The 13,368-nt window shown below is 30.9% G+C and overlaps 1 protein-coding gene across 5 annotated transcripts in view; it reads right to left on the reverse strand.

The window, feature by feature from the left end:
- HERC4 (HECT and RLD domain containing E3 ubiquitin protein ligase 4) overlaps nucleotides 1-13,368 on the reverse strand; it is a 117,264-nt gene that overhangs the window by 80,986 nt on the left and 22,910 nt on the right. For all 5 annotated transcript variants that reach the window (XM_033130630.1, XM_033130631.1, XM_033130628.1 and 2 more), the window contains 4 exons: nucleotides 12,926-13,085; nucleotides 7,873-7,949; nucleotides 4,734-4,955; nucleotides 3,531-3,622 (listed from right to left, as the gene is read on the reverse strand). In XM_033130630.1, the coding sequence (XP_032986521.1) occupies nucleotides 3,531-3,622; nucleotides 4,734-4,955; nucleotides 7,873-7,949; nucleotides 12,926-13,085 (551 nt within the window). The remainder of the gene's footprint in view (nucleotides 1-3,530; nucleotides 3,623-4,733; nucleotides 4,956-7,872; nucleotides 7,950-12,925; nucleotides 13,086-13,368) is intronic.

The raw sequence follows: 13,368 nt of genomic DNA on the forward strand, positions 1-13,368 counted from the left end.
CTTTTTAATTTCCACATACTGGAAATATTCCAGCTTTCCTGTTTTAATTCCTACCTTCATACCATTTTAGTTGGAAAAGATGCCTGATATGATTTCAACCTTCTTAAATTTGTTCATTTGTTTTGTGACAAATGTTCTGTATATGTCTGTTAGGTCCACTTGATATAAAATATAGTTCAAGTCCAATATTCCCTTATTGATTTTCTGGCTGGATGACCTATCAATTGTTAAAAGTGGGTATTGAAGTCCTCTACTATTATTGCATTTTTGCCTGTTTCTGCCTTAAGATCTGTTAATATTTGCTTAAATATGTTTAGGTATTCTATGTTGGGTGCTATATAGGTACAATTGTTATATCCTCTTGATGAATTGAGCCCTTTACTATTAACTTCTTAATACCATCTAATACTGAAGCCATATTTAAATTTTCCTAAATTTTCCTGATTATTTTATTGCATCATGTCAGAAAGCTTGTGTCTGGCTGGTGATGTTAAAAATAAGTAGTTCAAAATAAAAAATAAAAATACTGCATGTGAACTATAATTTTTTAAAAAGCAGGTCAATATGTAATTTAGCCTAATTCATCCCTATTAAGCTTAACTTTGTTGATTTTTACCTAGATCCATTACTTCATTAGGGAGTAGAAAATGACGATTTTGTACTCGTATTATTTCTTCTGGATTTATTAGTTGGAATTCTTCTATAAAGAATTTAACTCATCAACTGTTACATTATTCTGAAATTCAATTTGCAAATAAGAGGCAGGAGAAATGATTCTTTCTTATTTACTAATTTTTACGAAAAATGAGTTGTTGTCCTAGCAACCTCCAAAAATAAGCAATTAAGTGTGCTTTTTGGGGAAGAAGACTATCACTATGAAGTCATGGATTTTTACATATTTGGTATATTTCCATTTATTTCAGTCATTATTTCTTTTTGTAGACCAATGAAAGTACCTTTATGTTGTCCTTCTGACATAACCTTAGTAGTCTTTGAGTTTGTAAACACACAACGCCCAAGGCTATTCTTCTCTAAAAGCACTGGTTCCTTTTAATATACAGTCTACAACAATCAAGGGATGTTCACTGCTTACAGATTGTACATGGCTAATTAATTCTAGGACCTTAATGTGGTCATGGCAAAAACACAAACAAAACCACTCATATTTTCAGAAGGAAAAAAATAAGAAGTTCATACTGATACTGTGATTCAAAGTAAAGATCACAGGGGTTTTAATTTGACTCCTACTATTTTTTGTCTCTTTTCTCTGAATTAAAAAAGCATAGTTTCTAATGACAGTAAAATAAGTATTTATTTGCTTTATCCTACTCTCTCTATAAAATATATTAAAAGTAATACTACCAAGTTTACTACTAACAATAAGACTACGGAACATTTCTTTGTGAGTTGTTTATTCTTAGGATATTTCCCACTAGGGATGTAAAGCTAAATACTGTAATTTATAATGACCTAAAAGAATTCGTCTGTAATTGTGCCACGAGTTATGTTTTTGTTTTCAATTTTTATGAAATGTTTATATATTTGCTTTTTAGTATATATAACAGTTTGCAGGATCCAAAGTCAAAACTCTAAGGCAAGGTACATTTGATTTAGCTATTAATTTTTTTTAAATATAAATAACAAGTAATATGTTCATATTTTACCTTCTTATACAAAAGGCAACTATTCTGCTCCTTCCTCTTTTAATTTAACAATATATCCTGAAGATCATTCCACAGCATAACATAGATATCTTCCTCATTCTGTTTTATCGGGCATGGAGTTACCCGTGCAGTTTAAACTGCACGGAGTTACCACGGTTTATCCAACTAGGCTGTTACTTATGAACATTAGCATTCTTCCATTCTTTTGCTATTAAAATAATGTCGTAATAAACGGTCTCCTGCATACAGAATTTCGTATCTTTGGGACAGATTCTTAAAATTGGGATTGCTAAATCAAAAGGTGTATGTGATTTGCACAACGAATTTGAAAATATTTGACAAATATTTGGTAGTGTCCTCATATCCATTAAAATGCGTGTCTTCCCACTTATTGTTGTTAAAAGTGTTTTTAAAATTTTCCCTAATGTCATTTTCTTTATGTACGTTTTAAGCAAAGACACTGCTTCATAAAGCAATCCAATTTATTTGTTAAGAAATTCTTCCAGAAAAGCTAAAGATATATAGATAGGGAACTATATTCTAACTTAAATCAAAGGAAAACAAAATGTTTTACTTTGAGGATATTTAAAACTATCTGACTTTGTTTAAAATAATACACACCAAAAACATGTTCACACCAAAAACAGTGAACATGTTTCCTCAGCAATTTTCTTGAGAAGAGGAATACAGAAGATTAACAGAATTGGCATTTTAAAAAATTCAGTATTATGTGGTTATATATCCTGAGAAAAGAAGGCTATTTGAAAGGTTGAATTTGAAAAGCATTAACATTGTGAGTCCTTCTAACACAAAGTCCAAAGGAACGATATTACACAAAATGTGTTTTACTATTATTTCAACATAACCTTATTTCTTCTAAATACCAATAACAGAAAAGAATGACTAAAATTTACAACTTGCCAACATGATTTAATAAGACTTTAGTGATTATATTTGTAATCTGAATCAATAAGATACAGTAATAAGATCAACAGAACAGTAAAACTTCCTTACTAAAAGGTAAGTAATATAAAATTTTTAAAAATGAACTTTTATAATTGGTCACAATTTTTTGAAGTACCTTGAGTATACTATATTTGGTAATGACTAAGAATAATTCTTGTCCTAAAATTCCAATGTGGGAATGTGTAGAATTTTATAAATCTGATTAGAAATTAATTTTTTCTTGCCAACTTCATCTACTATGCAGGACAAAGAAAGATAAAGAAGAAAAAACATTAATTTCTAATTTAGTCAATGAAACCTTGCCAGTTCCTTTATGTTAACATGACTATAAAAAATAATGTTCCTGGGAAAGGTTAATGTTTTTATTTTTGTTTTACTTCTAATCACTGGAGAAGTACTATGCAGTACTGACAACCAACTGGCACATACCCAATAAAGTAAGACATCAGAGTTAAAGCCATTAACAAGACTGTGATGAAAGCTCATTACAACTGCTTGCATAATATTTGGTCTACGGATAATAGAGGGATTCATTCTCCTCTATTACTTGTTATATAATATTTATAAACCAAATAGATACACACTGCATGGCAAGTCTGATAAACTTAAAAGGAATTACTTCATTCAAAATATTATTTAAGTAGTATTTCACATGAACCTGAGAAACTCAACAATACATTATCATCACATTTAACAGTAGTTTACAATTTACATTTCATAACGTACAACAAATTTGAAACTTAAGGTATTTTTAGAATAATAATCTAGGTCCTTTTAAGATAAATTATTTTTTAGAAATCAATAACACTCAAGTTTTAATGTAAATATCATTATAACATTTACTAATTATGAAATAGCCACTATGAGTAATAATAAAGAAGTTTCATAGGAGTACAATACCTTGGTTAGTGCAGCAGTATGATCTTCTCCACAACAAATATAAACTATTTTCTGAGTTCTTAGTGACTTTAGTAAATTAGGAACATACCTATCTGAAAATTCCAACAAGAGACGTTAACGATATTTTTTAAATTAAAACTATTCTAAAGTGTGTTTCCTCTACAGCTTCAAAAGCTCTGTAGACAGTGATACCTAAATAATTTTAACCATGATTCAGTGATTTTGCAGTACAAGCCTACTAAATTGGGTTCCCAGACCTTTCTGTGATAAGGAAGGGATTTAAAAAGAGTAATTTACGTGTTAAATTGCCTAAATGCCAATCAGCAATCAAGGAATTTCAAAGCTATTTGACTGCTTCTAACATATACACATCATTCTTTATATTCACCTCGTGATAATGAAGCTTACAGGATCATACTTAAAAAGTTTAAAAATTATACTTTCTGCTATTTTCTAGCAGGAAAAAGATATAATGCCCTAATTTGACATATTTTTCTTATGTAGAACAAAGTATTTTAAAATTCTTTCTGAGACTATTATTTGCTTACCATTACCAGTTGTTACTAGATCAACAACTCACTTTTGTCCATTTAAGTCATTACAATTATGCTGAACTTCATGAAATTAGTTTCTGTATTTAAAATACTGGCATTCAGCCTAATAATATACAGTAGTTATGAAAAATCAATTCCAAGATCCCAACTTGTTTCAAGTAGCTACAATTTTTTTAAATTGAAAATGTTTATTTTCAAGACTCTTAACATCAATGTTAAAAGTGAAGCCCAAACTAAAGATTAATTTAATGACTCAGATTATTTAAATATTTCCTTGAAAATCTCAAATAGATTAACGCTTGTTACTTTCCAGAATAATTTTATTGCTTCTTTCCACTAATGTTGGCCAATAATGTGGTTACCAGTTTGAAATAATGTTTTCAACTTACTTTTAATGAACATCCAACAACAAAGATTTTTTGCCCAGATATACTTTGTATAGTTTATTTTATGATAAAATGTTATTTTGGGGCCTTCCCCCATTCCCTAAAAATATTATCAAATGGAATTTTTAAGTTAACCTCTCATCCCCACCTCCCTATCCAGGAAGATCTGAGTACATTTCTCTCTGACACTAAGAATCACTGATCCATCTCAAAAGATCATCTCTTTTTAAAAGTACATTTATCTATACATAATAAGAACCTACCATTTTCATCATTAAGACCTAGTTGACCAAATTTGTTGCGTCCCCATCCAAAGATAGCTCCAGAAAGGGTAAGTACAAAACTATGGGCTCCTCCTGCTGCAACTTGCATGAAAGGGATTCCAAGTAAAGACTTAATCCGCTGTGGTGAACCTTGTTTTTTACAGTCAATGCCTAAACCCAATTGGCCATACTTATTCTGTCCCCAGCAGAAGACTTCACTTGCTATAAAACAAAAATCATAACATTAACAATTTTTCTCACACACACAAAGTTGCATTTGAAAATCAGTTATTCTGGGATATTCTCCCTTTCATCAAATGGAAATACACATTCCTCTTTATTAAGTTTATTGCTTATATGGAAATATAATACTACCTAGAAGAACATTCTATATTTAGTACACTTTAAGTTGACTGACTTTACTGATGAATGCGCAAGTTATATATAACGAGGGGAGGGGCGGGGGGGCTCGTTTCCTTATGTTCCTCCAAAAAGGACTATCTCTTTTTAATATTCCTCAGGTCTCACTTTTATTCTGTGATTTCTCCTAAAAAGCACTCATCCAAGTTCAAGGTTTCAGTTATCAATTATATGCTGATCACATTAAAAGAAATTTTTTTTTACATTCAAAATTTTATCACTAGCCCAGACTTCTGAGCAATAAACCCATGTATTCCATTATATGTATGATACTACACTTGGATATTTCAAGGCACTTCTAGCTCAGTGTATTCCAAATTCACCTCATGACCCCCCTCTACCTCCCACACCTGGACCTCTTCCAGTGTTTCCCATACCAGTAAGTAACATCCTAACTCAGCAGCACAAGTTATAAACATAGGGAGTCATCCTTAATACTCACTCCCCTCCTCTTACTGTATACAGAGATTGGTATCAATCTATTATCTATCACCAAGTTACATACAGTTTTCTTTCTAAAGAAAAAAAATAGCAAATAGATCTATTCCCCATCATCTCACCTGGTTCCTATGACAGTTCTGCTTGTCACTTTTGCTTCCCCACTGCCACTCCATTTTGCAACTTTAGACATATTTTTATTTATTTTTATTAAATAAATAGCACTAAACTAGTAACTGATTTTTCAAAATTTGTACTATAAAACAGTACACACTTAAAGTAAGTCTCCCTTCAAAATTGGATCTCTGGTTCCTCTTCCAAGAGACAACTACTCTTACCAATTACTGATATGTACTTCCAGAATTATTCTATGCACATACTAGCATTCATACATATACACAGAAATACTATAAAAATGCAGATCTGATAATGTTGCTCACCCGAAAACAATGTCAGTGTCTTCTCACTGCTCTTGGGATAAATACTTCTAACAAGGCCTATAAGGTTCCCTGTTTCCAAGCTCGTTTCGTATCAGTCTCTTCCCTCTAGCCATACTTGCCTTCCTTTACATCCTCCATTTCTCACAAACTTGCAGTTCCCTTCCCCTCATCTCTGTCTAGTTCATTTCTACTCTCGCCCAGCAGGAAGCCTTCTCTGATCTCCCAGGTTAAGTTCAGTCCTCCTGTTACATGTTCTAAATATCCTGAACTTTTTCCTTTACAGTCCCTTTTCATAGTATGTAATTACACTGTTATTTGTATGACTGCACCAACAGGGCTAGTAACATACTGCTTACCACTGCATATTGTACACCCTAATGTGCCTAGTTCATACTAAGTAGTCAAAAAAAATTCATTAAATGAATAAGATACTGTGCTAAATTAAAGCATAAAGCCGAACAAGGCAAAAGAATACCTGTAAGACAGAAAACTGCCCTCAGTAGTAAAACCTCTGGGTTTAAATTTATCTTGGATCTACCTACAAAAATATCAAGAGGAGTTGGCAAAATAACAACCAAGAATACAGGGACGCCAGCTTCCCCAGTGCCTATAGAAGTTTCAATTTCTTAATATGACATTTAAGGCCCTTTGTAACAGATTTGTGTTTACTTCAGCCTCAATTGAAGTATGTCTCCCACGCTTTCACAATACACACATAAAACTACATGCCAATACTCAAATAAACAAAATGCTTTCCTGATTCTATGCCCTTACTAATATTATCGCCTCAGCCAATCCTCAACATTTCCCCTATTTCTAAAAATTTCTTCAATTCGGAATAAATTCTACTCATCTTTCAAGACTTGCATCAAATACCAATCCCCTCCTTGCTACTACTAATTCTATTGACTGGAACTAGTTATACTTTTCTTCATTCCGCCAGCATTTTACTTTCACCTTGACCAAAGTAATATTTTTTTTCCTGCCTTAATCTATCGTTATTTATTTGTATATCTGCCTCTTTCACCGGATGGTATGGTCTCTAAAATGTCTCTTAACTTACATGTATTTCCCCACAGCTCTAGTCTAGTGCTTCATTCATACTAGACATCACTACACATTTAATGCATTAAAATAGTCATAATAATAGAGAAGCCATTTGAATTTATTTTTTTAATGGTAAAAAACAAACATATAACAGGATCTTTACTAAACCAGTTACAATCCTTAGTTCACATATGGAAAAATGGATAAGAAAGCAAAGAAAACAAAGCTAATGGAATCTTGGCCTTCTGTTTTTATTCATAAAATGTTTATCTGTGAGATCAAATGAGATTGGGCAAGTTATAACCTTCCCCAGCTATGAGGGAATAGCGTTTAACTGAGTAATTAGACGTAAAAATCAATTTTAGGTCTATATACTAGCAATAAACAATTTGTCAATGATACCATTCACAATAACAAAAAATATCAAATACCTAGGGAAAAAGCTAATAACAGGTGTGTAAGACCTATCCATAGAAAACAAAATACTACTGAGAAAAATTAAGATTAAAATAAATGGAGGGATAAAGCATGTTCAAGAATGAAAATACAATGTGTATTGTAAAGACTTTCCTCAAATTGATTTATAGAGACAATACAATCCCAATCAAAATCCCAGTAGTTTCTTGGTGTGTCTGTGAAAACTCACAAGCTAATTCTAAAATGTGTATGGAAATGAAAAGAATTAAGAAGAACCAAGACAATCTTGAATAAGAAGAACATAGTTGGAGGACTTTTCTGCTCAATTAAAATATCAAGTAATAAAACTGAAAAAGGAAAATAAAAATAATGCTTACCTTTAGAAAGTGCAAGTGAATGATAGTAACCACAAGCAACCTGTACTATATGGATATCTGACAAACTTTTAATATTTCTAGAAAATAAGAATAGAGATCAGGATCAGTTAATTCTGAATTTATATAAGCTAATTTATATAAGCTATTTATTGACTATCTACTATACACAAACAGTTTACTACTGACTTAGCAGTTTGGTATTTTTTTTATACAAGCCCAATTTACCAAAAATTTATGCTAAGGTCAGTAAACAAAATCTAAATATGAAAAAAATAAAAGGTGTGATGGGAGAATACTTTGAAAGGACAACACTTACGCAAACTTTGCTCACGTTTCAAATACCCCTCAAAGAGCTTTTACAATTTAGGTATTTTCTTTCATTATCAAAATTTTAAAAAAATCTTTAGTTTAACATGTAAAACTTGGCAATGTACATGATCTAATTTGTCTAAAATTGGTGTTAGCCTTAGTTTTAATATATGTTCTCCTCCATCAGGTTCCTTAAGAAGAAATATGGATTCCTAACATTTGGTACTACCAATTCACAAATTATGAAGCCTATTCCTTTTGGGCTATCCTTTTGCTTTACATCTAAATCAGTGATATTCAACTTAATTCCTTACTAGGGAAATTTAATCAATTCACATTTATTATGATCATTGATGAGGTTGGTCATATTTCTGCCACCTTGTGGTTTTTCCTTATATTTTCATGTTTCTTTTTCCCCCCATTTCTGATTTTTCTTTAATTACAATGTAATTCTAAAGGTTAATTTTTAAAACATTCCAAAAATCAAGTAACTCTGTGCATCAACCATCTCAGGTTTTCTTAAGTAGTTCCCTTCACCTGCTTATTCTACTCATTTTCTTGAATGAATGTTTTAAAGAAAAAAAAAAGTGAGACAAAAACATAATATGTTTCTTATTTTCCTTTACCTGATACTACCACCTGACCTGTTTAAGCCAAATTAGAGTTCTGACCAGTGTCGATACTCATGATTTTCAGGAGGCAGCTTCATTCAGCAAATAAAATTTTGAGGAGAAAGGAGAGTTACTCTAATTCCATACTATTGTATTAAAAATATTTTTTATTTAGTGGATTTATATTCTTAACTACAAAACCTAAGAGTTTTACTGCTACAATTTAGCAGAATCCAACAAGTTAGCAGGATTCAATGTACCTTCAGATTTTAAAATGTAGCAAAATGCTATTTTTCTGCAATTAGCAAAATCAAACATAAGTAATGCAAAAACAAAAATTAATTAAGTCCAATTTGCAAGACCAAATAAAACATTTCAAAAAACTACATTCTCACAGGACTGTGTTTTCCTTCACAGGATTGATCACTAATTACTGATATACTTACTCATTTATCACTAGTGTACTCTGTTAAACAAGCTCTGTAAAAGTAGACTATGTGTCTTATACGCATGGAATCCCTAGCATCTACCACAGTGCCTGGCAAAAAGCATATAATGGAAACACCACGTGAATGTGTAAAGGCTTCGAAGCTCTAGTGTTAAAACCATTGTAATTTATGTTTAAAACAGAGTGAAATCAAGAAAATAAATTTTGAGACTTGCGGTTGAATTCTGACTCTAGCACTTTCTACTTGTGTGATTTAGGGAAGTCACTTATTCAGTCTCTCAAAGCACACATTTACTACATGCAAGTGTGGATGTTCTATGAGCCACCCATAAAAGATGATATTTTATTTAGAAGTTATTTAGAAGTGAATAGATTAATTTTGAAGCCTACTTTTTTGCCTTTTTTCTTATGATTTCTAGTTTAATTCCACTATGTTGTCTTGTTTTGTTTTGTTATGATCCAGCATATTGCCAGTTTTGGTAAATGTCTCATGTGTATCTGAAAAGAATATGTGTTCCGTAATTTTTAGGTTCAAGATTTTACATTTGTCTCTTAGGTTTACTAGTAGGTTTCAGACCATATATATATATTTTTTATTGAGGTGAAAGTCATAATATATGATTAAGCATTTTAAAGTGCACAATTCAGTTGCATTTAGTGTATGTAAAATGTTGTGCAACTATCTCTGTTTTCAAAACTTTTTCGTCACTCCAGAAGAACACCTTGTACCCATTAAGAAATCACTCTCTATTCTCAACCATCACCCCCCACTCCCCCATCTACATACTGGTAACTGCTCATCTTTCTGTCTCCATGGATTTGACTATTCTGAATATTTCATATAAATAGAATCATACAAAACATGAAGAAAAAAAAAAAGAAAATAAATTTTGTTTTTGACCAAGCTGACAATTCAAGCATGTTTAATTTCTACAGTCTAGAAACAACTGTTCTCACAGGATCCTATTACACCATCCTGTCATAATTTTTTATTGTATATGTCCAATAATAGAACTGGGGAAAAAATACAACTTTATTGCCAACAAGTTTTTCTAAAGTTTGAGTGGAAAACTGCTTACATTCAACTAAAAGATAGTAAAATTAGGCTTAAAATTTTACTTATAAATGTGTAACATATATCCTACATAAAAAGAAATAACTAGCCAACGATGCAGGTCTACAGAGACCACTGATATTAAATAATTAAATTAGTCTTTCTCCAAATAACAATTTAAAAACAAAAACAATTGGAACTAGGAAAAGATTATCAAACAAGTACGAGTTCCAAATATAGTTTATTATTAATTTTACATTCTTCTCTAATTTTAAAGTGCCACTTAATTTACTCTCCTCTACTGGCATAAAAATGGATTTTGTTCTCAAGGAAGTCCAGCCTAATGTGAATCTTCACATTTCTGATTACTCATAAAAATCACAAACACTAATTTTTAAAAATCTATTTACATATATTTGAGTTTCCTATCTTCTATACATTTTATTCAAAATGTATGTGAAATTTATAAAGCTGGCTGACATATCTAAGCATCTAGAAAAAGCCTTGCATCTAAAAAATTATTTGATACTGAATTTTTTTTAAAAAATCACTGATAGTCTTTCATAAAAATATATTTCTACTGAAATACTACATTTCCCTTTAAGACATGAAAAATCAGTAAAAACTATACGTATGCCACAACAAATCAGATAATCCATGAAAAATGATAAGCGTAAACAGGCGAAAATGCCTTAACACACAGCTTAAAGTTAATACAGATGTTTAGCAAATACAAAAACAGAGAAGTTTAAAGCAAAGGACATAAGTAAGATCTCTTTTAGGTCCCCCATCCAGGTTCATAAAACAGTAGTCATAAATACATAATTTATTGGATAACCTTCAAATAAATTGTCATATAGTAAAATTATCTCCTTATAATTGCCTTTCTTTCCTATTTCCTAATTATCTACAGATTACTGACTGAAATCTCTTATACCAGAAATGAACAGCAACAAAAATGTAAGTAGGAGAATTAAGAGACCAATGGAGTAAAAATAAGGGAAACTAGAAAGCTCTGCCATGAATCATGGTTTTGAGAACATTAACTCAGAAAATCTAACATGTAAGTCCCTTTTCAATAGTAAAATCACAAAATTTTTAAAATCTTAAATTAGACACCCCATTCTACAAGAATTGTGAGAGGAATTAAAAGCAACAGAGACATGACAAACGTGAAGTTACGATGTTTCTAAGAATGCTTTGTATTATCTAGCCAGTCATTGTTTGGTTGTAAATTACTATTTTCTGAAAGAAATCAAAATTGAAATGACTAAAATAATTCAATTTACTTAGGGAAAAAGTTTTTCTCCCAACATCATCATCAAGAGACATTAAAAACATAATGGGAATAGTGTTTATTTAATTATTATTGCAAAAGAAACAAAGGGGAAGAAATTTGTTGAGTTTTGTGGAATTTGTTTACAAGTTCAATAAAGAAAATATGTGAATGTGATGTATCGAAAAGTCTCAACAGTCCATTCCTGCAACAAGTATAAAATATCAAACTAAAGATAAAAAAAAACTTTTAATATGTTAAAAAAAAGCAAATACTTTAAATGTATACTTTAAGATTTTCATTAATAATAAACATATACGGAGGGAAGGTTATAGGTTTATTGAAGGAACTAGCTACCTTTCAGTGTTTAAGGGAAAAAAAAACCCTCATTTCTAACAGTAATAAGAGTTCCTGTTCTGAAATATTAGTTCTTTGCCCCATTTTCTTATCCTAGTAGTTACATGCTATTTCTTAACTGAAAGCAAACACTATAAATTTTAAATTAAAAACAAAGTATCTAAATGTGAAAAAAAATACTACCTGGAGAAAATCTAAAATTCAGTTAATTCTTTTGTTCCCTGGAGAGTTCTCTTTTGTCCCTACAGCTATTACTAGGAAGAAAGAAGAGCTTAAGGTGGAAAGAATTTGTATAATTATAAAAACTGAGCATCACTATATTATTCACGTATCTAAAAGAAACTGGATACTTTTCTTTAAATCTTTATATTTTTACCTAGATATGTTCATGCTCTCGTAATTTTCAGTATTAAAACAAAAGGTATGCCCTTTATAAATCTGTTTAAGACTACAACATTGATGAAGCATTGTTTATTTTTTAATTTTTAAATAATTGTATGATGAATGTAATGGTTAACATAAATTAAATCAGTCACTGCTACATAAAAATGTGGAAAGTGACTGAAATCTTTTTCTACTAAGCATGTTGAACTTCTATATTCAATAAAAACAATAAAGACTAAAAAAGCAAGACAGAGAAACATGCAACCAAACAATGTTTAATAAATATGTTGATAGCTGGGGTACTCAAGATATAATTCGTAGTTAAATTAATCCAACCCACTTAAAACTTTTAGTAAGACAAAATTTATAACAAAATATATATTCCCCATCGCTTTTCTTAACAAACATAAATAATATGGGAGGAAATATGAAGTATATATGAAAATAGCACTCAGCCCACACTAAAGGCAAGAATCCAACTAGTAAACTCCTTAAGAACTCAAAGAGGAGAAATAATTAGGTGTCAACTCTTACATGCCCTCAGTAAGCAGAATTTAGATAACAAATTCATGATAAAGGATTATTAAAGACCTCTTTTTGGTCACCTTTGTTACCTGGGTACTCTGATACATTCCTCTGATCCTAGCAGGCCAAGTTGTCCATCAAAATCGAGACCCCAAGCATACACCTGGCCCTTGTCATTTAGTGCTAATGTATGAGCTTCTCCACATGAAACAGCTACAATATTTTGGGCGTCCAGAGCAACAACCTGCTCTACAGAAAACAAAAAGAGAGACATTACATTCTAGTTTTGAACTCCTACTGAGAATAAAACAGTCTTCATCTGGTATGAAAAAAGCTAAGAAAATGCTGAAATATAGACTAAGTACAACTTCAGTTATTCTGAAAAATCTAACAAATATGTTACATACAAAATTTTCATTGTGGTAAATACAGATATATATCACAGGGCATAATGAACTCAGAATATTAAGTGACTGGAACATTTAGGGGAAGATGTTAAGCATTTATAAAGATTTTCTCTGTAAATGTTCTT

This window comes from Rhinolophus ferrumequinum, chromosome 16, assembly GCF_004115265.2.
Source record: "Rhinolophus ferrumequinum isolate MPI-CBG mRhiFer1 chromosome 16, mRhiFer1_v1.p, whole genome shotgun sequence".
Taxonomy (NCBI): Eukaryota; Metazoa; Chordata; class Mammalia; order Chiroptera; family Rhinolophidae; genus Rhinolophus; species Rhinolophus ferrumequinum.